Raw genomic sequence first — 22,928 nt, forward strand, 5'->3', positions numbered from 1 at the left:
ATCACCTTCCAGGTGAGCAATCCAATAGAATAGGAATGAAGGGGCTCAAACAGAGCAACCATAAGAAATATTAAAACCACATTCAAATTGCAAGCCAAAACCACAAAATGACAGGGGGGGAAGCTGGTTACACAAACCCCGCAAGAACTGCTTAAAAGTGGGGATTGTGAAGACAGAGTCCTGTTCAGGGGACCTCTTGAACACCATAATAGTGGTGAGGTAACACTTTACAAGGCCAGCCTCCAGGCCTGCCCTGCCTAGGCCACACATAGCAGAAAGTCCAACACAGGGAATAGTGGACAGGATAAAGGATCCAGATCCCTCGCCTGGCAGCAAATTAAAAATGTACATCTGCAGGTATAAATGGATTTGGTAGCGGTCCGACTAGCTGATAGGAGCACGTTGAGGACATTGTACAACAAGTCCAACTACTTGTATTGAATCCTCTCAGTAGCCAAGCATGAAGGCTCAGGCTTCTGAGGTTCAGGTGGAGGACCCACTCCTCTGATTGGGAGAGCAAATCGACTCTCCTCAGAAGGTGCCGGAGGGGACAGATGGACATGTCCAGCAAGTCTGGATACTACCCTATACAAGCCCAGTCCTGAGCAATCAGGATCATTGTGATTCCGAAAAGGTAACCTCCTGAGAAGAAGCAAAATGACCGGGATTGGCGGGGATGCATGAAGTAGGTCTAAAGTCCACTCGACAGTCGATGCATCCTCCAGAGTTCCCTAATGTGGAAATTCCCTGGAGCAGAACAACTCGCACTTCATGTTGACACTGGAAGCAAAGAGGTCCACTTGAAGAGTCCCCCAAGAGGTGAAGATCTCCTCCAGAACTTCCTGGCAGAGCTCCTACTCATGGGAGACCGAAGTCTGTCTGCTCAAGGAATCCACTGTGACATTCTCTCTTCTGGACAGACGAGCTGCCATCAAAGAGACACCATTCTCCAGAGGACCCCACACCTCATTTGTTTAGGTAGTGCATTTAAACTGCTTTGTCAGTCAGGATCAGCACAGTCTTGCATTCACATAGGGGAAAAAATGACCAGGGCCAGCTTGATCGCCATCAGATCCAGCAAGTTGATGTTCTCCCGAGTCTCAGCGGGAGACCACACTCTTCAAACCAATAGCTCTGAATGGTGAGCACCCCAGTCAGTCAGATGTGTGTCTGTGACCAGAGGTACCTGGTGCCAAGGTTGACTAAACTACAATCCTCTCAGCAAGTTGTCCCGCACGGCCCAATATGCAAGATCCTGAGACACCTGGTCAGAGACCCGCAAAAGGTCTGACATGTAGCCCTGAAACAACAACCATTGACAATGGAGAAGCCACTGAAGCAATATCATGCACAGTCTCACCTTCGGCACCACTAAGATGCAGGAGGCCATGAGGCCCAGAAGATTCCTGGGATTAGAGGATATGGACCATCAGAAAGATGTTTGTCACTCAATACTCAGGCTTTCCTGCCCAGGTGAGTGTCAAAGCCCCTTGGATACATTTAAGGGACTGGGATGGAGAAACCAGAGACTTTTTGAAGCTCAGGGAACAGCCCAGGCTCTGCAATAGTGTGCATGTGCGAAGTAGAGGCTCGGACACTAGAACTGGGGAGCGTGGTCAGGTGAGCCAGTCGTACAGGTACGGAAAGACATGAATGCCCTCCCGCCTGAGGTGAGTTGCTGCCACTGCTAGCAGCTTGGTGAAAACCCTGGGTGACAAAGAAAGACCGAACAGCAGGATTCTGGGCCAGTAGTGATGTTTGCCTACCACAAGCCTCAAGTACTACCTGTGCTTTCGATAGTCAGGTGGAAGTAGGCATCCTGAAGGTCCAGTTATGTCAGCCAGTCGTGCAGATTGAGGGCTAGCAGGATCTGAGTCAGTGTAACCATCTTGGAATTGACCTTGCATAGGAACAAATTCAGCAGCCGCAGATCCCGAATGGGATGAAAGCCCCTGTCCTCCTTTGGCACCAGAAAATAGGGGGGAGTACCACCCCATGCCTGGTTTCGATCATGGTACCAGCACACCCGTGTTTTTCATCATAACCCGATGGACCCTCCCCCTCCAAGAGGATAGGGTCCAGTGACAAGGGGGTGACCTATGGGTCATGGTCCGTAGGGTGCTCGAGTAACAGGAGGCAATCAATATCTCTGTAGGATGAAAGGTGTAAGGCCCAAGAACCTGATGTGGTCCTTGACCATTCTGGGCTGAAAAGGGAAAGAGCCCCCCTTCCCCCACAGCGTGGAGTAGCATAGTCCATTACTGAGGATTTGTACCCTGGGGTATAGCGGGCGGGGACAGCGGCTGCGCTACCCTCTGGGCACCTCTACCTCAACTCTGCAGTGATGCATGTGCCCTGCATTCTTCCCAGGGTACACTGACCATGGTCTTATGGGGCATAGGCGGTGGAGGGATGAAAACCCCTTCCTCGAAATGCCGACTGCATGGAGGACTGTTGCATGGCAAGCCCTAAGGACTTAGCCATTGCCTTTGAAGACTGGACCATCTGGAGGGTGTCATCAGCCTAAGGTCCAAAAATGTTTTGCCCATCGAAGGGCATGTCCAACGGCTTGGTCTGAACATCGGCCACAAACCATGTCTTCAGCCAAGAGTTGAGTTTGACCATAGTGCTCATGGCCATGGATCTGCCCACACAGTTCGTATCATGCTGTGCTGAATGCAACTAGTGTGCTGCCTCCTTGCCATCCGTGACCAAGGAAAGGAAACTGTCCCTCATCTCTCTTTCCAGGAAGTATTCAGCCGTAGTGGTCACAGCTGCCCAAAGGCCGAAGAAGAACACGAGGCATTCACAGCATGCAGTGCAAGACAGCCCAACGCAAAAACCTTCTTTCCCCACACGTCAAACCTCTTACTTTCTTTGTTCGGTTTCAGGGAAGGTTAAAGTCGTCAGGCTAGCTGTCATGGCCTGAACCATCAAACTCTTTGGTGAAGCATGGTAGGAGGGAAGAAATGGGTCAGATGGAGCTGGATGGTGTTTCTTCACAAGTTCCCTGTCCACTGACGGAAAAGAGGCAGGTTTCTACCACACCTCCAGTATGGGGGCTTCCACTGCCACATTGAAGGGCAGGAGTGTCTCCTCCTTGGTAACATCAGCTAGTATGTCGAATAGTTAGCACTGAACCTTGGACAGAGTTTATAGCACCAGAGTACTGCCCACCTGAGCCATTAAATACTGGAAGGCGGCTTGAGGCTTCCCTGGATTGAGAGCTGGCAAAATGTCCATCTCCAAGGAGGTATCAAGGCCACTGGTGATTTGCATGCCCATGGCCAGTCCCAACACATCCTCACCTTCCCCATAGAATCCCTCCGGGATATCCCTCACCTCCCTAGAATCCAGAGGTTCTAGTCCAAAGGAAACCTGGTTGCCCTCCTCGTTATAGATGTAGTAGATCTGAGACATGAATGCGTCAATAGGGATTGGGGTATATTCCTGTGGAGCTGTGGTGTCAACAATGTCGAGCGACGCCTCTGACAAAGTCGGGAGATGCTGATAATGCCTCGGCACCTGAAGTCTGGGCCTGTTGGCACTGAGGAACCACCATCATCTTCTGGTCCATGCTTCAGCCTGTAGGCATGCAGGAGTGGTCCACAGTGGGTACCCTGCCAGTCGCAACAGACGCAGTGGGAGTCAGCGATGCCACAGCCAAATTAGAGGGTGCCGCTGCTTGTGCCAAATGCACAGAGGCCGTAGCCGTCAGCACCTTGGCTTTTCTTTTTGAACTGCAAGAGGAATATGTCGCTGTGAGGATGAGGACTCACTTGGGGAGCGGGACCTCTTCCGGTGGTGGTTCTTATGCTACTCCTTACATGGAGTCATCCTTTCCTTGGAGCGCCGGTCATTGCAACCACGAACAAGACTGCAGACACTTCACCCATCGCCCTGTACAAGAACGTGAAGAGTTTTGCTGCCCTTTTCTAGAGGGCTTTCATGGGCATGGACTGGCACAACCCGCAATGCCATGTGTTGTGGTCCTCACCCAAGAGATGCAGACAAATCCGGTGCAGATCCAAGACCGACATCTGTTGGCCGCAGTCTGCACGTCTTGCAGCCCGAGGCCTTAGGCAAAGTAGGCATGGTGTACAGAAGAAATGTGAGCCTGATGAGTGTGTTCCTGATTAGCGAACTGTGAGAAACCAGAGGGTATTCTCAAAGTAGGACCTTGAGAATCCCTTATTCAGGTAGCCAGGGCACAGCCATCGCTGATGCATCCAGTTCCTGGGGGTGAACCAGTGGGGGAGGATCCCCTGGGTAGGGGAACCCAGGCTTATGTTCAGAGGAGTACCCCAGGTGAGATGCAGTATTGTGCCAGAGAAGGAGAGGAGGGCGAGGTATCTGTGGCTTTCATGAGCTGTATTGCATCTGCCTCCCTTCCTCCCACTAGATCTTTCTAGCCGAGATCCAACAACCCCTTCTGTACGTAATCAATCCTCTAACGTCCCAAACTCGGTTACACCCAAAAACCATAACTCCCAGAATTCTCCTCCTTCCCGTCCTTCTGATCATCATGTTACGCATTCCCCATCTAATTAGACAAACATGATTCCCATAATCCCCTTTGTTCATGAAATGACCCCAGCTATTCCCACTTACCCCGCAAACCCTACCAATCCCGTCCCATTGATTGTCATAGTAGATTGGGATTTCGGAAGATGACAAACTAATACCATTCCCACAATCACCTATGTTCTGTTCTTCATCCCGGTCTCGTCCATTTTGCAAACCATCCCCATCTTACCCTGTAGGAAACTCAAATTCACTAACCCCCCCCCCCTTTCCGATACGAACAGCTTTGCACAGCGGTCTAGTAATAAAACGGTTTACCTGACAGGTCCCACACAAGTGTCAGGCAAAGTCATGACTTTAATCATGCACACCCGACAACCCTTCCTTTTCCCCACAGGGATAAAAGGTGGAGCATGAGAGCACAATACAAGCCAGGCGAGCACAGCAGACAGCACGAGAAGGCTAAGCAGGCATCGCAGTTCAAGAAGGAGAAAGGAAGCAGGAATCGAGAGGGTGGCAATGAGAGAAGTGACCTTGCTCTTTTTTCGTACCAGACCCCCAGAACCTTTGTGGAAGAGAGCCTAAGACCACGAACAATAGCACCAGTGTCTTGCAGCAGATGTCAACATTACACGGGGCAAGCTTATGCCGATAAGCAGGAGCGAAGGAAGCTCCTGCGCCCGTGGCACCAGCCTGGACTCTAGAGAAGCCAAAAGGCAAGCGGTTCATCAGAGCCAGTGTGTCGAGGGGAGAACCGATAAGAACCAGGCTGTGTTGAGTGAGAATCGCAAAGTGAGAAAGAACTGTAAAAGTGTTCATGGGAAACCAGCTGCAGAGGGGAAGCAGGCACCACGTGGGAGCTAAACCCAGGAGACTCGGGTCAATCCCCACCTGAACGAAACAATTACCAGAATGCCGTAGGAGGGCCAGCAAAATAGATCTAAGTGGTCATACAGAGGGTAAAGAAAAATCCCAATACAATTGAAAAACTTTGATCTAAAAGCAGTGTGAAAGAAAGTGAGGTGAATCCCACAAACATTGAACTGTATAAAAAGAGAACATTGAAAGTAAAGAGGGGTCAGCGACCAGAAAAGGGGGACCAAGGGGTGAGCAACTATCAACATGATCAAGAGCATCAGTAAACCGTTGCAGAGAGGCTAAGAATAGAGAGGGGTCAGAGCCCAGCAGAGGGGGATTAAAGTGTGAAAAGTTGTCACCCGAAGATTGAGAAAAGTGAAAGCCAAATGTTAAGAGACGGCAAGAGTGAAGCCGAAGGAGGGATGCCAGCGAAGAAGGGTCTGAGCCCGGCAGAGGGAGATGAAGCTGTAACCCAAGCACTAGCAGTCACAAGAGGTCCAAGCTCGAGTGGGATCCAGGGGTGAAGCTATCATCCAAACTTCAAGTAAGAAAAGCACTGACATAAATTAAGAAATATGAACCGTGGATTATAATTGAGAAGGATCATCGCCCAGAAGAGGGTGAAGCAGGGGGTGAATCATTATCACCCTAACAAGCTTTCATTTGGTTAAAGGAACTTTTGTTTGGGTTATTTGAACACGTCAGGCCCGAAGGCAAGAGACTTACAAAGGAAACAAGACTTGGCCATCGATGGTCCTTAAAACTGCCATTGGAACTGTATCTCGTGCTGGAGAAACCGGAGCCTGTACTGTGCTCCAAGCTCCCAACTTAGCCAATGTCCAAAAGGCGGGGAAGGGAGACCCAGACTACCGCATCCTGACATATTATTTGAGCACACTTCTCTCTTTTCTTGAGAACTATCCCTTACACCTTTTTGTATTAGTTGTGAGGTTTGGCAATACGTTTCTTAGTACAGGGCCTTTTATTTTGACACAACACCACTAGGACTGCCTTATTTTTCATGTGATGGTTGACGCTTGCTCGATCTTAGATTTTGGTTTAGATTAGGCTTTTTTTCAACCTGCATACAACATTCATTGTTCAATAAACACCCTTGAACTGTGATCACTTGTGTCTGTCTTACTTGTTGCCATCATGAGTTCCTCAAAGAATAGTGTGTGCAGGAAAAAAGGAACCGAGGGCACAGTGCCGATATATATATATATATTTGATATTTTTGTCCCCTACATTCTATCCGGCGCGGGCGCATAGGGGTATCATGCAGAGACAACAGAGACGCCCCGTGGTGGTGGAAAAGTTTCTCAGGAAGAGCTGCGCTAGGATAGGGAAATCATAGATGAACAATACATGGGAGAAAATCCATTAGAAACAAAAATTCGAATCCTTATGGCACTTGATGAAAAACTGCTCAACCCTTCAGGAATTCAAAGCTAAAAAGTTTGGTAGGCACATTTAGCCATATTGGATATCTGTGGCTATATACAGTGTACATGACAGTCAAGTGATAGTAATGTCGGGTCGCAAGAGGGATTTTAAATTAGAAATCCTAATTATGTTTTTAATAATTAGGACTGTATAGATCTTTTACACAGTACGTCTGTTGTGCATTGAATTATATATTTTTGCATACATGTGTTGGACTCAAGATATGACTTACTTTGAATTGTTGGTTTCATTTATAAAAGGCTTTTTTTTTATAAACCAAAATATACTAAGATAAAAATCTAAATTTTATTTATGACAGGCATATTTGCGTTCATTTCTTAAAATAATTTTCTGAAACAAATCCCCACCCTAAATTCTAGATAGAGAAGACCTACCTGAAAGATAGTAAAGCTGCTTAATTTCTATGAAGTTTACCCTTGAAATCTATCAATTTTCATGGCATTGGGGTCATCAATGCAACCAAAAAATATTGGGTCAATGCCTTACAGCTTATATAATTAAGATGAACAACTGGGAAAATAAGCACATGTCAGCATTTCGGGACCATGAAAACACGCAAGCAGAAGTATTTACTTTTCTTGATCGACCAGTGAACCTACCTGTGAAGCAAACCGGGCACTTAAATGTGCCTCCCATCCCTTCAAAACTGTGCTCGATCAGGTGGCACTGCAGCTTGGCTGGTGAATCAAAAGACTGGCTGCACAGTTTGCACTCGTGGTTCAGTCCTTCATCTGGAGGAGAAATCAAAAGCACAAAAAAACAATGATCAGGGACTCAATTTAAATCCATTATCCATCTGCAAGACCAGCCAACATTTAGTGAGTATGCATAGCTTCTTCAAAATTTAAGGTTGGACAAAACATAAATGTGGATTTAAAGAATGATTAACTAACACAAATAATACTAATGCAGGCGAACTCATTGTGTTAGCAAAGTTGCCATCCTAAATATTGTGTGAGGCAAGCTTGGCTGGAGAAAATGCACTCATAGCAAGCACATTCTCAGTACTACAGGCGTTCTTCCAGTTAGCAACATTAACAGGTGTGTGTATGCAGACATGGCTACATTCAGCAAGGCAGTCTACTTGCTCTTAGTCTGAAAATGTTTTCTTTGAAGTGCTTCGGGCTCACTAATAAGGTCAAGTCTCTCTGGCTGGTCGGAATGTGTACAAAGATCAAATCAATAAATGTGCTTGTTCTTCTAAAGTTATTTGTCATGAATGTACACATTCATCCGGATGTCAATTCTGCCTGAAATGTTACTGACTCCCACTTTCATCAGTGTCCAAAGTGCTTTGCTAGAGCATGAGAGCAATGGCTGAGTTGTCGGTTATAAGAGCTGGCTCATAGTTGGAGTGCAGCGAGTGAATATGGGATCGATATGTATCGATATGTATGTTGGTTATAAATTATTCGAATTTAAAAACATGTTACAGGTGCTAGGACAGCCATTTACATATAGATTTGCAGAGGTGACTCATTTAAAATGGGTGCGGGGTCCCGACCCAACAAAACCCTGGCCCACTGTGGAAGAGCTGTGGGTTAAACTGTCAAAATGCAACGTTGTTTCCCTTTGATAGTTTGTTATCCAGGATGCATGTGCAATGGGTCATGCAAGCCTGAGGGCGTTTGGCTACCTCAGCCTTGCATGGCCCATTTGTTATGCAGGTTGGGGAACTGCACGTTTGAATGTGTGAGGGGGTGCTAGCAAAGGAGCGCTCTCGCTCCTGCGCGCATATGCAGCAACCAGAAAGCACTCTGGCTATGCTGCTCTTAGTCTCTCACGCATATTTCTGGCAAATATGTACACCACACCCAATAACAAAATGTCACCAGCCACAACTGTTGACTGGGATTGTAAAATGTGTGCGCAAGAAGGGAAGTTGCACAATTCCTGATTCCTGCCTCAGTCACTAAGAATACATTTTACATGTATAGTTGTGTGGAAGCATGGCTAGATTGTGATAGAGGACATGGCTATAAGCACTCTTTAGACTACTAATTGGCATGCCACAAATCTTGAGGTACTCTAGCCTTACCAGTGGCCTGATTAGTTAACCAGGAAGCATTGTGTTGTAGCCAATGCTACACATCATAGATAACAGAAGGCACTGTTCAACTAACAGTAGACTTAAAGGAGGCACTATCTTCGAACAATGGGTAGGCATGGTGGACAGGGCACTTTCTTCCTACCAATAGTGGGCATCTTAAGAAGAGAGAGGCAGTGCCCCTAAAAAAAGCGTAGGCAAGCTTGCAGCACCACTAGCTATCCAATAATAGGACATGCAGAAAGTGGGTCACATGCCCTATAACCCAAAGCAAGGAGGGTTTAACTAAATTGTAAGCACCACACATAGTTGAAGACGCCTTTCCCCAACCAATGCCCGAAAGTGAATAGCCTTCTTACAGAAATACAGAAAGCAGACGGCATGCGCTTATCAAAAGTGTGCATGTTTGAAAGTGGAAAGGGCCGTCAAAGTAGGCATGGCTCACAATGTTCTAAGATGTGGTAAGCATGGGAAAAACTGGGATCCATTTATATCTGATTCTAGCTATAGAGAAACCATCCCAAATAAACTTTCACCATTAGTGTGAGTCTTAAATTAACGGTCTTGTAAAGGACGGCAGCCATGTTAGAACGAAGCAGGCAGCCTCTTTCAATCAAGAGTAGTGAATGAACAGCAATGCACCACCCCTCTAACAAAAAAACATGACATTGTAGAAAGTGCGAGATAGGTTTTTCTGAACGATTATAAGCATAGTAAATTGCTGGAAACACATTTTTATAATGAATTGTAAGAATGGCCAAAAGCGAGCAAGCATTACTTTCCTACTGATTGCCATAATCTGAAGAATAGGTCATTATATACCTAATATACTAGGGTGTGGGGCAAACATGTAACTAGTAAGTTGGCAACTGACAATGCCTCTTGCCGACCATACATTAAATTCGGAATTCCCTTCTACTTGGCAAAACCTGTCACTGCGCATATGAGCACTGTAAAACACTCATTCTATGCACATACAAAATTGCAGCATCTGTTACTGGGAATGTGGATGATCTGTTACTAGGCAGGAGGAAAGGGGCATTATTTATTACTAGGCATGCAGAAACATGAAGAGCCACATGCTGTGCATTTGAAAACTGGTAATGCATCTATTGGGCATGTAGAGACATGCACTGTAATGTATTGGGTATGTGTTTATAATGGCACCTTGTGGTAATAGACACCGATCAGACATGTAATCCAGAATATATTTTACTGTGCAACAATGGAAACTGGCTCCACATCCATAATCAGGAGTGTGGTGGAAATATCAGTTACTGGGCATTTGAAAATTGGCAATAACAGTTACTTTCTATGTAAAGCTGGTAATGACTCCTTTAAAAGGCAAAGTGGCAAAATGTGGTACAAGTAAAGTTTTCTTAATTCTCATTAGTTTGTTCAGTCAGGCAATGTGCTACAACTCATGGTTCATCGCTCTTGTTAGTTCATTTAAGATCTGTCCCTGGTGCGTAACCCAAAGCAAACTACAGAGGTTTTAAAATGATATCTTTTTTTCGTCAGGTATTCTAGCTGTGCATACTTTAAAGTGCCTTGATAGATAACCCAAACCCCTTACGTAAAATGGACTTTCAAGCCTGGTGAATGTGAAAACATGATACTGCCTCAAATGGCATGTTTGAATGTGGTGAAAGCATGACGCCAACAATTCACTTCAAATGATGGGATTCCCATCCCCAGTCCTGAAACAGTGCTTTTCATTTTAGGAAGATGCGGCATTCAATATTTTTCAGGTAAGCCAGAGTTGGAGTGACTCCATGGAGCACTGGCCTCTTAGGTTATGCAACAAGGGCTAATGTGCATAAGCCAACATTAAAGCATAGGATGAGATTCATTCACAGTATTCATTTTCACACACTTTAGTTTAATAGGCACATGATCTTTCAGATTTTAGTAGGTTAAGAATAAACATTTGCATTTTAAGTAGTAGGATTTGGAGTGATATAGAGCCCTTACACGACCCTAGCGTATCATGCGATATACATCATGAAATGTTTTAAAAATATAGATTGATATTTTAGAAAACAGAAAAAAAAGAAACACTTCCGCACTTATTAGTTAGGTGGCAACGGTGAAAACTGGCCATATTTTAAATAATGACTGTTTTTACTGACCAAGTGATTACTGGTTCAGGTATTGGACTACAAATTCAAATCCGATTTCTGTAATTGTATAACTCAACCCAAAAGCTAAAGTAAAAATGTTCTACCCAGCCACAGTATATCAAAGATGTTTTGCACCTTGTGTTAAGGAATACACTTGTGCATTCTTGACATAAAGCTGTACAACGCCATATGACACAAGGGCTATTAATACCAAACAGGAAATGCATGTTATGTCATGCAGATTTGTGGATAAAACTTAAGTGGTATTTCAGAAAAATATGCATGTTTTAAAAACTTTGGGGTGGTAAACAGAATGTTGTGCACTCTCAAATCTAATGGTAGTTACTGGTATGTGGCACGGTCGTTACCGCGCATTAAAATAAGAGGAAACAATTCCCTAAACTCGTACTGAGGCTTAGTGCATGGTGACGTGGTCACTGATATTAACCCCAGAAGCAAAAATAAATAAATAAATGGGGGAGGGCGTGATCATGCATGCTGCAGCCACTTTCTAAGATGCTGACAAGGTAAACGGCCATTCAGGAAACAGAGGCTAAAACATAGCCACATTTACTCACCGCAGAAAGCCGAAGCTCTGGGAACCAAAGGATTTTCTTTTTTTGGTTTTGTCAAAAAGAGAATCTATCCACTTTAAAATCTGGTCGAAAATAGACCCTTGATTTCAGTGCACATTTGAAGAGTGAACAGGATGGGTGTTTCAACCACAAATACTGCTTTTCATGATCCAATATATTTTTGCATAAAGAATACAACTAGAAACACCTATTGTATCACAAATTACTGGGGATGGGGAATCGTGGTGTCAACCTTGGAACAAAAGTAAAGATTCAAAATCACACCTATTGTATTGTTCGTATCAGAAAATAGGAATGGATGAAGCAAAGGCAACGCAGGGCTTTTTGTGGTGATCAACCACGCACACCCCCTCACCCCCACACACACACACACACACACACACACAGAAAAATATGAGTTTGATGAGAAAGTTCTGAAGTTCTTCAAAGAGCAATTGGGCGCATCAGTCGGTATGGGTTGGCCAGATGGGGAGAGCGGTGTGTGGTGCAGCATGATGGATATGGTGGTGTGGTCTGTTGAGCCCAAAGGTGGGAGTGATGGGGACATACAGATGGCTAGAGGGGTATCTAGTAACATGCCAAGTGTGCTGCCTTTGTTGGTGGTTGGCATGGTGGCTGGCTCGGCCGGTTCATTGATGTCCATGCTGTGGAGCATTTGGAGTAGTTTCTGCAGTTTTCTCGGAGGCTTGGGGTCCATGGGAGAGATCTCAGAGGAAAATGTTAGTTGTGTTGATGGATGCTGTTGTGAGGAGGTCTGAGATTTCATCAAAAAAGGCTTTGCTGGTTTGGGGTGGTCAGTAGATCAGGTGGATGGTAGCTACAAGAGTGTGGGTTTTTGGAAAGGAGTTTCTTGGATTCTTGTTTGGTGTGCTCCTTGACTGGGTATATTCATGAGGTATTGTGGGTAACAGAGCTCTCTGCCAATCTTCACTTGGCAGTCCTTGTGTCGAATGCTGGATGAGGACATCTAAGATGTGTTTGGAGGTTGTGAGGAATAAATACTACAGAATGAGCACCGATGAGGTTGTGTGTGTGTTATTGAGGCAACATGTGGGTGGTGATGAGAGTGAAGTAGACGAGGGTCTGTCTAGAATAGTGAGAGAGCAGGGTGCAGACACTGTGTGAAAGAGGGAGGGATAGGGATGGGAAAGTGTGAGTTAAGTGTGATGCAAATGAAACTGGCTTACCTAGAACTCAAGGCACATGTGTTCTAGCCCTTTTCAGGCCTAACAGCGCAAAACAGGGATTGCCCTTTTCTTCATCTGTCTATCACTTGGGACACCTGGGCGAGTGATGCCCTGTGATCCAACATTTAGGAAAGGAAGGTTTGGGACTAAGCAGCTGAGTGGCACACTAGTCAAATGACCTGGATCCACTTGCACCAGCTGTCCAACTGCAAAAGATAAAAGGCAGCTTATGTAGAGAAAGAAAAGGGTGGGCTAAGAAAACGGGCTCCAAAAAAGGCAACAGATTAGCAGTGATTGACAGGTAGGTGGGGCAGTGGCCACTTCAACAAGATACACTTGCACCATTTGACCAACTGAGCTAAAGTGGGGTTCAATTTAAATTACTAATAAACATTGAAGAGGTCAGTGAAGAAAAATGCCACAGAAGGCAGGCAATATACTAAGTAATGGCTATATGTGGTTAAGTGGAATGTTAGAAAAGATTGAACAATGTATCGAAGTGGGGAAAGATACAATGCAAGTCGATAATAGAAAATACAAGAAAGTAGCAACTTAGTACTTTTGACAAATACAGTGAAGATTCAGCAGCCACCAATTTTCATCTTTTAAGAGTTAGAGCCAGAATACAGACACCCCTTTTCAGATACATTGTTCCGATTCTTATTCCGTCAGTGCCAGAGACAGTCTGATTCACAAAGAAGTTAAGTGGTATATAGTGAGCAGAAGGCAAATGAACTGATAACATTAAAAAAAGCATACCCAGGAAGGTAGCTTAAAACAATTCAATCCAAACTAATTATTTTCCGCTCTCCGAAAAGGTGGCAGTCAATACTAATTGGAAAAAGGCTCTCCAATTCATTTGTGAAAGTGCAATTCGCAGCCAATTGATTCAAGAACCATCGTACTATACAATATTCAACTAAGGGGCTGAGCAGGCAGAGTCTCAACGAAATCTGCCCCTGGGTCAGCTGCAATCACTTGGGCACAGGGTGGGCACGGCTAAGGTGGCTGGCATGCTCAGCTTGGCAAGGGAAAGGTTTGCTCAGGTGATTGGACCTCCAGCTAAGGCCGAATACTAGATCTGCATTTCTTTGGCGAACATCTAAGTACAGCAGCTAATGATGTCTCGGTTGACATGTTAGGATCTTCAAAAACGGGCAAAGGTTTTTCTGACTAATGGGGAAATGATTGAAAACGCAGAATTTTGGTCAGTAGAAATACAAGCCTCAGACCACCGGCTGTCATGGTTCACCTCTTTGGGAACCGCAGAACGACTGGGGGGAAACTGCAGAGCAGAGGTCGCTTGGGGCCAGAGCACTCAGGGTGGTGGCTAAAGCAGGGCTCACAGTCAAGGAGGCAGAGATAATTGCCAAGCAAGGGGAAGGGACCGGAAACCAAGACTACTGCTGTGCACACACACACACACAATACATCGAGGATGTGAGAAGGCAGCCCGCAAAACAGGTGTTTCAGCAGCAATTATCTGATGAGGGAATAGAAAGCACGCCAAAGCGTGGCAGCGATGCCTTAATGATGAAAACAAAATGGGTCTCCAAGTAGAAAAGCATGAACCCGGCGGATTACGCAAAGGAAATTGCACTAGAAAAGAACTCAGAAGATGTGCTGCAATGTTGCTAATTTCAAAATACAATATACACAATTGATCCCACACGGGGAATGCGAGAGCAGGAGGGAGGGATCAATTAAAATCAGCCCGTCACCTGGACAACTATCAAATGACGATACACACTCCTATAAATTCAGACCATATTGGGAGTACATGGACAGCCTTTACTTAAGTAAAGATGAATTCTAAACATCTTACTTTTTCAATTCTTACGTGTACCAATGGCACCCCACCAAGAGATGCGATTAAAAAGAAGAGGAGCGTAGGAACAGTAAATGCAGGCGATGGGCACCAAGGGCCGCGCTTATAATATAAGCAGCAATTCTCCATGTACGCTGTCCTGCAGCAGATAGGGGGAACAGTGTTCATTCTCAGCGCTGTTCAGTAAAATCTAAGTAAAACAAAAACCCTAGAGCAACTACAAATAAATGTTCCATGGTTGCCTGACAAGCAGCTGTTATCCCGGCTGCCACCAGGGCCACCCCCCACCCCCTTATTGCATCCGATCAACACTGCAGCCATTACTCCAGATCAATTTGTAATGGTGTGTAAGCAGGACTCTTACCCAGATCCCCCAAGAGAATGTCCAGCGGGGTCCTTCAGCCTCTTGTGCTACATATATCCAGGAGGGCCAATGGCTATAAACGTCCTCCTGGTAAATGTCAATGCGGCCGGCAGTGCACCAAATGCTCTGATCAAAATGGGAATAGGCTGCTGTCTCCAACACAGAAATGAGATGGCCTGCGGTTCTGGCCATTTCCCTGCGTCAACATTTACACAATTAGGATATTGATGCAGGTTTTCTCTTTTTATTTTTTTGTCTCCAAACAAACTACTCTGCCCCCTAACCAATTTTTCTTCCTTTCAATGCTTGGCCGTTCCCCCTACAAGAGTACATTTCACAGCACAGATTTGTGACCGGGAGGTACGGAGACGTACCGAGGAGGAGAGTGAAATAAGCCCATGGCTACGATGAACTAGCCCTAAAAAGGCCGGTGGGAGATTCACTGCAGGCAACTCACGCCGTCCACTTGCAATGTGGGTGGAAAGGGTATTCAACGGCAGGTGGATTTGCATTGCAATGGCCTACGACTGTATAATGATGAGAGCAGCTTGAAAATGGACAGAGGGTACGATTATTTAGGGAATAAATAGACCGCGACTACAGTGTTTCAGAGGCAACTATAACAAACTTAAACAGTGGCAATATACAGGTTTCATTGCAAGGCAAAGGCATGTTTCAATGGCATGGCTTCATTCAATATCTTCAGGTAAAGTAAAATATTTTGGAAAGTATATATTCCTAAAATCCCATCTCAGAGGCTCATGATTGTAACTAGGCCCATAACAAGCTGGAACACCTCCACATCTGCCCCATTTTGATGGATTCCATGCATGGTGCAGGAACCATGTGTGGAATCTCTGAACTGGAGATGCTAGGTTTGAATTCTGCACTGCAGGAGCAAAGAAGTCGCTCCTGCGGGATCAGGATTCGGATTCTCGCGGAGCGACGCGATACCGACAGACTGTGCCAGGAAAGGATAGGCTCAGTCCATAGGAATCAAAGATGCAATAGCGGCTGCATGTTAGACATGGTGGCAGCCATCGCTGAATTCTGCCTCCATGTGTTGCATATGCGGTGGAGATTTTCAAGGTTCACCCCAGAAGCTGTGCCTTTCACTGCTTAATGTGGCCAATCACGGGGGACTGAGTGAAAGCACCAGTCACCGTAGATTCTGTTGGACTCTCTTAACCGGTTTACCGGGATCTGGAGAACAAGTCTTATATATATGAAGGTTTGAAAGAGCTCTTCACATGCAATATGTTACCTTTCTCATGCACTTTAGCTGGAAAGGAAACCAATTAAATGCCGCAACACAAAGCAGTAGGAAAAGGCGAAATAATATCTCAAAGCTAAGTGGTTGGTTGTGCCTTCATAGTTAGTAATTGAGAGCATCTATTGCTATCCACGTGCATCTTCTGTAGGGCCAGAGCTAGGATTTTTGCCCCTATGGATCAAGTGACATTTCGACAACTCTCACTAGAAAGTGGATCAGTTTTTATATTGACAGGGGCAATGTGTCATGCCGCTACTGTTCGTGCAGTAGGAAGCTGCTTAGGACTTGAGAGCCAGTTGTCTTGGTTCCCACGGCAAATCTGTTAAGGGAAGAAACTGTGGTCTGTCTGCAAAAAAAATCTGTATTCACTCTGCATGATGGGAGGTGCGTTGTCCTCACCCTGCGAGGTCTTGCAATGACTGTGGTCCACACTTCTTGCCGGCACAGATTGGCTTCTACGATTGCCACACTCAGCAAGGTGCCACACTAGTGCTCCACTCTCCATGGCAGACATGGCTCTATGCTTCTGCTAATGTGGACTCCCATGGGCCCGGCATATTTTTCTGCCTGCTCATGTGCATCATTTCTACTGACACTTGCAGCAAAGATACCACTTTCCAAGCGTAGGGCAGCAAAGATGCCAGTTGCCTGATGCATTCAAAACCAATGTGTCCCTCTGTGCCCGCTAATGTTATGTGCTGCTGCTGTCAATTGGATAACTTTGAGGGCAAGAAACCCCATAATGCATTTAGGAACCTCAGATCATTAACAAACAAACCAGAAGTCTGCAAAGTCTCAATTAAGACTATTGGGTAATCCAGAAAAATATGCAGACGAACGCTTCATTCCGCAGGATTGTCATAGGAACTCCATGATACGTGGCAATATATGTAATGGTGTCTGAATACATATGTCATGTTGATATGTTGCAGAGCTCCGCTGACAGTTAACACAACAAAGTTCAACTCTGCAAGTTTTTGACTTGCTGATACAGTCCTTCCTAATGAGATCCTGCTGGGTGTCTGGCTTTCTTTTGTGTGGGAATTGGCACGACATCTTGAGACGTTACAACCCTGAATGGCAAGAAAACCAAAGTAGTTTACCTAGGTTCAGATATAAACGAGGTCCCAACAAGCGGCAAATGGAAACCATGTGGTTCATACTCAAAATGATGCCATTTCCAATAGGATCCAACCGTGCGCATTAGATTATTGATCAAGGCTGAGAGAGGGTGTGGTTGTGCACAATTTGCATTTTTCTGAAACATCAGTCACCTAATTTTTTCTCGGACTATATGCATGCAAGATGACCAAGGCGACATAGGGAATCTGGACTTGTCTGCTATGTACTGGGCAGGGCGCAGTAGCCCCAAGGGCCACTTGATATGGTGTCCGCACAACCAAAGGCCTGATTATGAGTTCGGCGGTGCAGTACATTTTTCATGGTAATTTCATTACCACCACAATATTTGGCGGTAACAATTACCACACGACCAAATTCCGAGTTTGGCGTTGGATTTATATCAAACGTGTTGACCTCCAAATATGAGCAGATTTACAGCAGGAGAATTGCACCTCGCAGTAAGTGTGCACCAATCCCCATGGAGTTCCCCCAAATACGGGGTTTAACTCCGTTTTATCACACTTCGTAATCCGCCGGACAGTATTAATAAAATAGTTTAGCAGTAATTCCATGATTAAAAAAGAAAATCAAAAAAAAAAAAAATCACAGAATAACTGCCATACTGTTAGAGGCCAAAGGCTGATTGGATCGGGCCATATTAATGATTATTCAATAAAAAATGTTTGCTCTTTGCGCACATATTTCTCCCCTTCTTTCCTCTCCCCACGTCCTCCACAGTGTACACTGACCAGGACCACAAACAAACTGGCATGTTACACAAAGCGTTCAGACAGTATTGTTTGTCACTACGTTAGGAAATTTCTAGATGGGAATGCAGATTTGTCCATGGAAAGGCTCATGTTGTGGAAAAAGTTATCCTCACCACAACTTCATGTTAACCTTCAATACATGGCCTGGATTAAAAACACGCTACATTTTCCCTAAATAACCAGAGTAAAAGCTGGAGACAGGACATGGACAAGCTAGGTGGGCCTAGCGGCCCAGGTCTGTTTTGGTGTTAATATTGTTTTGTGATCTAGTGCGACACCTCCTAGGAAAAGTGACCTGCTGCATTGGTTCAAAAATAAATCTATGTACTGGAATACTTCTCTTATTCAGAGTGGTTTGTCTCGACTCAGCAAATGCTAAGACGTTATTACATCGGCAGGCTTTTTTCCACAGAATTTTTTGCCGAACATTTTCAGACGAATAACTCAAAATAGGGAAGGTAGATTGGGGGACACTCCCACCCCCAAAATAAAAAAACAAACGTTTTTTCAGCCAAAATATTCGGCAAAAAACTCCGCAAAAAAAGCCTAGCGATCTAAGAGCATGCGACCCAGCAATTAACACTGACCGGTTCCATGCGTCAGTGCTCTCCGGTAACCATGGATTTAACATGGGTGTGAATACGTATGTACCCATTAGTATGTTGCCCATGTAAGTACACGCCTCTAAAGCTGGGCATGTTTATAAAATACTTTTTCGAATACAGACTAAAGCCAAGCACAGAGCAGAGCATTTCAAAGGCTGCAAGTTTACTCCAAGGGATGCAGTATTAGCCATAACGAAAAAATGAAATATGTATCATTTACTGTCTGGCGATCAATTATATTTAGGTTGTATCCCACCTTGGAGGGATCGAGTTTTGATAGTGAAACTGCACGTGTACCAATTGCCACTGGCCGCGAAAGCCTGGGTGGCTGTCATGCGAGTGGCTAATGAAACGAGATAATGCCCACATCCTCTTATTTTGTGATTGGTATAGCTCTCTCCATAGGCATTTCCTAGAACCAATTTTGGCTAAAACAAAATTATAGAGAACCTATTCTTGTAACTTTAACATTGCGAACAGAAATTTTTAAATTGGTGACTTATGTCAAATGTATTTGATGCATTGGACAGTGCGATAGCCTAGATTAATTTCCACACAATGTACACAGATTGGCTTCTTTTTGAATTGGTAAGTATTCAAAGATGTTTTATTGTAAATTATGTTGTGCACTGCTCATAGCTACATTTTTCAAAAACAAGCAAATAAGGCTACATTAAAAAAAAGAAAATAGATGGCGCTGTTCACGAGAGGGGCCAAATTCCACTGTTGCAGATTGCAGAACTCCTAGCAGTGCCCTGTGCGCTTGCGGAGTTGTTAAGCGGCCAACACAGCCCACGCTATCACCAAACCAGCAGTGATCTCTATCAAAGGGGAAACCGGCACAGTCAGGTAGGGGGTAAGGTGGGCTAAGAGCAGGCTATACTCTGAGGAGGGGTCGGAGCTAATAACAGCACCAAACCAAACAGCAATATTACAATGGCTGCAAAACAAAAAAAAGTACAATCAAGATCTATCAACAGTATAAAATACCCACTAATGTAAGGGAAACCGACTGCATACTCAGGATGAGAAAGAACAGTTTGGGTCGATAGGCACAAGGATCTTGGCAACAAGGTCACTGATTGCAAATATGCTGGCAAAAGCCACGAAGAGGGCATAAATCTCACGATGGTCCTTCAAAATGCGTAGGTTCCATCTCGGATGCTTGACAGCATTGAGACAGGCTTCTAGGCTCTTTCCTGTAGTCGGGCCGGTGTCAAAACAGGTCAATTGTGTTGATCCAGTTGTGAGTTGGCTTTGAAACGGGGATCTTTGTGGGTGTCATCGGCGCTGGAGATGGTGCAAGTGGATGGATCCAACAGCTGGGGTTGGCAGTGGAGTTGGCTCCACCAATGCTTCCACAGCGGTAAGCAAGTATTCAAGTCACATGGCGGGTCTCTTCACTGTTGCAACATCGTGACGAGACAGGTCAAACTGGCTCAAATTTGTCTCAAGTAAATGAAACGGGGTTCGAGTTGCTTCTTGACTTTGGGGTTGCTGGGAGGCCCAATAGAGGGTCTGCAGGGACACGATGAGTACTCATTTCCACACTTCCAGTCCAGAAAGTCGTCTGTCACTAACAGGGAGTCTTTCACCTCCAGTGAGCAGGATCCTGGTTCCAGTACTCAGGCAGCAGTGAGGCGTTGGTCCAGAGGAGCGTCACTCCCACAGTTCCCTAAGGATGTTTTGGGTGGCCTTCTGTCCGCATCTCTTGCAGAGACCTTTTAACTGCATTCCCAACAGAGGTTGAATGCACCCTCCTTGTAAAAGACAAAGATGAATTCACTAAGGGGGCAAAATGCCACAGGGGATTGGTCCAAAGCAATCCTGGGTCCAATCCAGCCTATTGTAACTAGTGCCCTTTGTCTTCTGACATGCTGGGGTGGTCGTAGAGAGCCCTGGCAGAAACCAAGATGGAGGAACGCCTTGCTCGGCCACCTCTCTACTTTGGCTACCTTACCTCTACCCCCTTCCATGTCTGCGGACTTAAAAAAAGGAATCCAGTGATCTGCACCCTACTGCGAGCGTGGCTTTGTGAAGTCAGTGTTGCCTTTGAAGCACCCATTCCTATGGGACATCCTGGGGAAGGTTCCTGTGCACTGGGAGGAAGGTATTGGCTTTCTTAAGGTGGATCAAAGAGGCAGCTTCCTGGATAATGTCTCACATGGCTGTAGTGGGTCCAAAGAACAAGTTACTTCTTACCTTGTAACGTTCTTTCGACGGGATGTTCCTCCGACGTATTCCTCATCTTAGATATCTCCTTCCAGCTCTGCTGGCCTCGGAACATTTTTTCTCTCTAGAGGGCGCTGCGCGTCGATGTCCTCCGAGTCAATGTCCCTCGACAGCCGCCGTATCGACGTCATCCTGCCTATAAAGGCCGCGCGCAGCGTCCGTTGCTCAGTTCCGTTTTGTAGCCCACAATAATACTTTCTGGACTAGACTAATCACCCTGAAGGAGCGTAAGCTGCAACAACACGGGAAGTAGAACTGCGGGGATGGATGGGAGGGCCGATGAGGAATACGTCGGAGGAACATCCCGTCAAAAGAACGTTACAAGGTAAGCAGTAACTTGTTCTTCGAAGGGATTGTGTCCTCCGACGTATTCCTCATCTTATATAGGCTCCCATAGCAGTATTCTATTATTGGAGGAGGGAGTACTGACTTCACGCTGCCTTCTATTGATGAATAGAATGCAGTACAGCCCTTCCAAACCTAGTCTCTTGACTGGAGGAGGAATCCAAATTGTAAAAACGTGTAAAGGTATGGACAGACGACCATGTAGCGGCCGCACAGATGTCTTTAACCGGCACGCCTCTTTTGAGGGCCGATGAAGCTGCAATACCTCTGGTCGAATGAGCCCTAAGGTTTTGAGGGGGCTCTTTCCCTGCCAGTTTATAACATACCAGAATGGATCCATCTGGAAATGGTCTGCTTAGTTATTGGTAACCCCAGCTTGTGACCTGCGTAACCTACAAACAGCTGGTCTGTCTGTCTTATCCTGGCTAGTCTACTGATGTAAAAACTTAAAGCCCTTCTAGGGTCTAGCCTGTGTAACCTCTCTTCCTCTTTCCCCGGGTGAGGAGGAGGATAGAAAGATGGTAGGGTAATCTTCTGAGTGATATGGAATTCAGAAACCACCTTTGGGAGGAAATTAGGCTTCACTTGCAGGACAACTTTGTCTTTGTGAAATATTGTGTGAGGGGGTTTACAAGAAAGAGCTTGTAATTCGCTCACCCTTCTAGCAGATGTAAGAGCTATTAATAAAACAGTTTTAAGGGTAAGGAATCTTAACGAACAAGAATGGAGTGGTTCGAAAGGTGTGCCCATCAGGAAAGTTAGTACTAAGTTTAAATCCCATAGGGGAACTTGGAATGGTCTTGGGGGATAAACATTGGTTAACCCCTTTAGAAACTGTATTACCAAGGGTAATTTGAAATAGGATGATTCTTCCGCAGTGCGCTTAAAGATGGATAGCGCTGCGAGATAGCCCTTAATGGTGCCAACTTGAAGGCCTGAATTTGCCAAATATAGTAGGAAGGACAAAACCATTGGTGTACCACATGAAAAAGGGTCGATATTCTGTTCTCTACACCAGCTGCAAAATCTGTTCCAACGGCAGCGGTATAAAGACTTTGTTGCTGGCCTCCTTGCCGAAAGCAACACCTCCATAACATCATCAGGGAGGTCCCAATCCTTGTACCTCAGCCTTTCAGAAGCCAAGCGTGAAGGTTGAGGGTTTTGATGTCTGGATGGAGAACCTGACCTCCCTTCTGTGAGAGTAGGTTCTCTCTGAGTGGAAGTCGAATTGGAGGGCAGATGGACAAGTCTAGAAGGTCCGGGTACCACGTTCTCCTGGCCCAATCCGGGGCAATTAGGATCATGGTTCTCCGGAATCTTCTCAACCTCCTGATCATTTGTGGAATGACAGGGACCGGTGGGAACGCGTACAGAAGCGGAAACTCCCAGTCCACTATGAACGCGTCTCCCAGAGCTCCTCTCGGGGGAAATTCCCTTGAGCAGAACAGGTCGCATTTCCTGTTTAGGCTGGTGGCGAACAGATCTACCTGAGGGGTTCCCCAAAGGGCGAAGATCTCTTGAAGGACTTCCTGAGCTAGCTCCCACTCGTGGGAGACTGTGCTCTGCCTGCTCAGAGCGTCCGCTGTC

The 22,928-nt window shown here is 45.6% G+C and overlaps 1 protein-coding gene across 4 annotated transcripts in view; it reads right to left on the reverse strand.

Moving 5' to 3' along the window:
• Nucleotides 1–22,928, reverse strand: part of ZNF521 (zinc finger protein 521) — a 1,002,654-nt gene that overhangs the window by 126,232 nt on the left and 853,494 nt on the right. For all 4 annotated transcript variants that reach the window (XM_069620932.1, XM_069620931.1, XM_069620934.1 and 1 more), the window contains one exon: nucleotides 7,449–7,580. In XM_069620932.1, coding sequence (XP_069477033.1) covers nucleotides 7,449–7,580 — 132 coding nt within the window. The remainder of the gene's footprint in view (nucleotides 1–7,448; nucleotides 7,581–22,928) is intronic.

This window comes from Ambystoma mexicanum, chromosome 5q (assembly GCF_040938575.1).
Source record: "Ambystoma mexicanum isolate Mex_15411 chromosome 5q, UKY_AmexF1_1, whole genome shotgun sequence".
Classification (NCBI taxonomy): Eukaryota; Metazoa; Chordata; class Amphibia; order Caudata; family Ambystomatidae; genus Ambystoma; species Ambystoma mexicanum.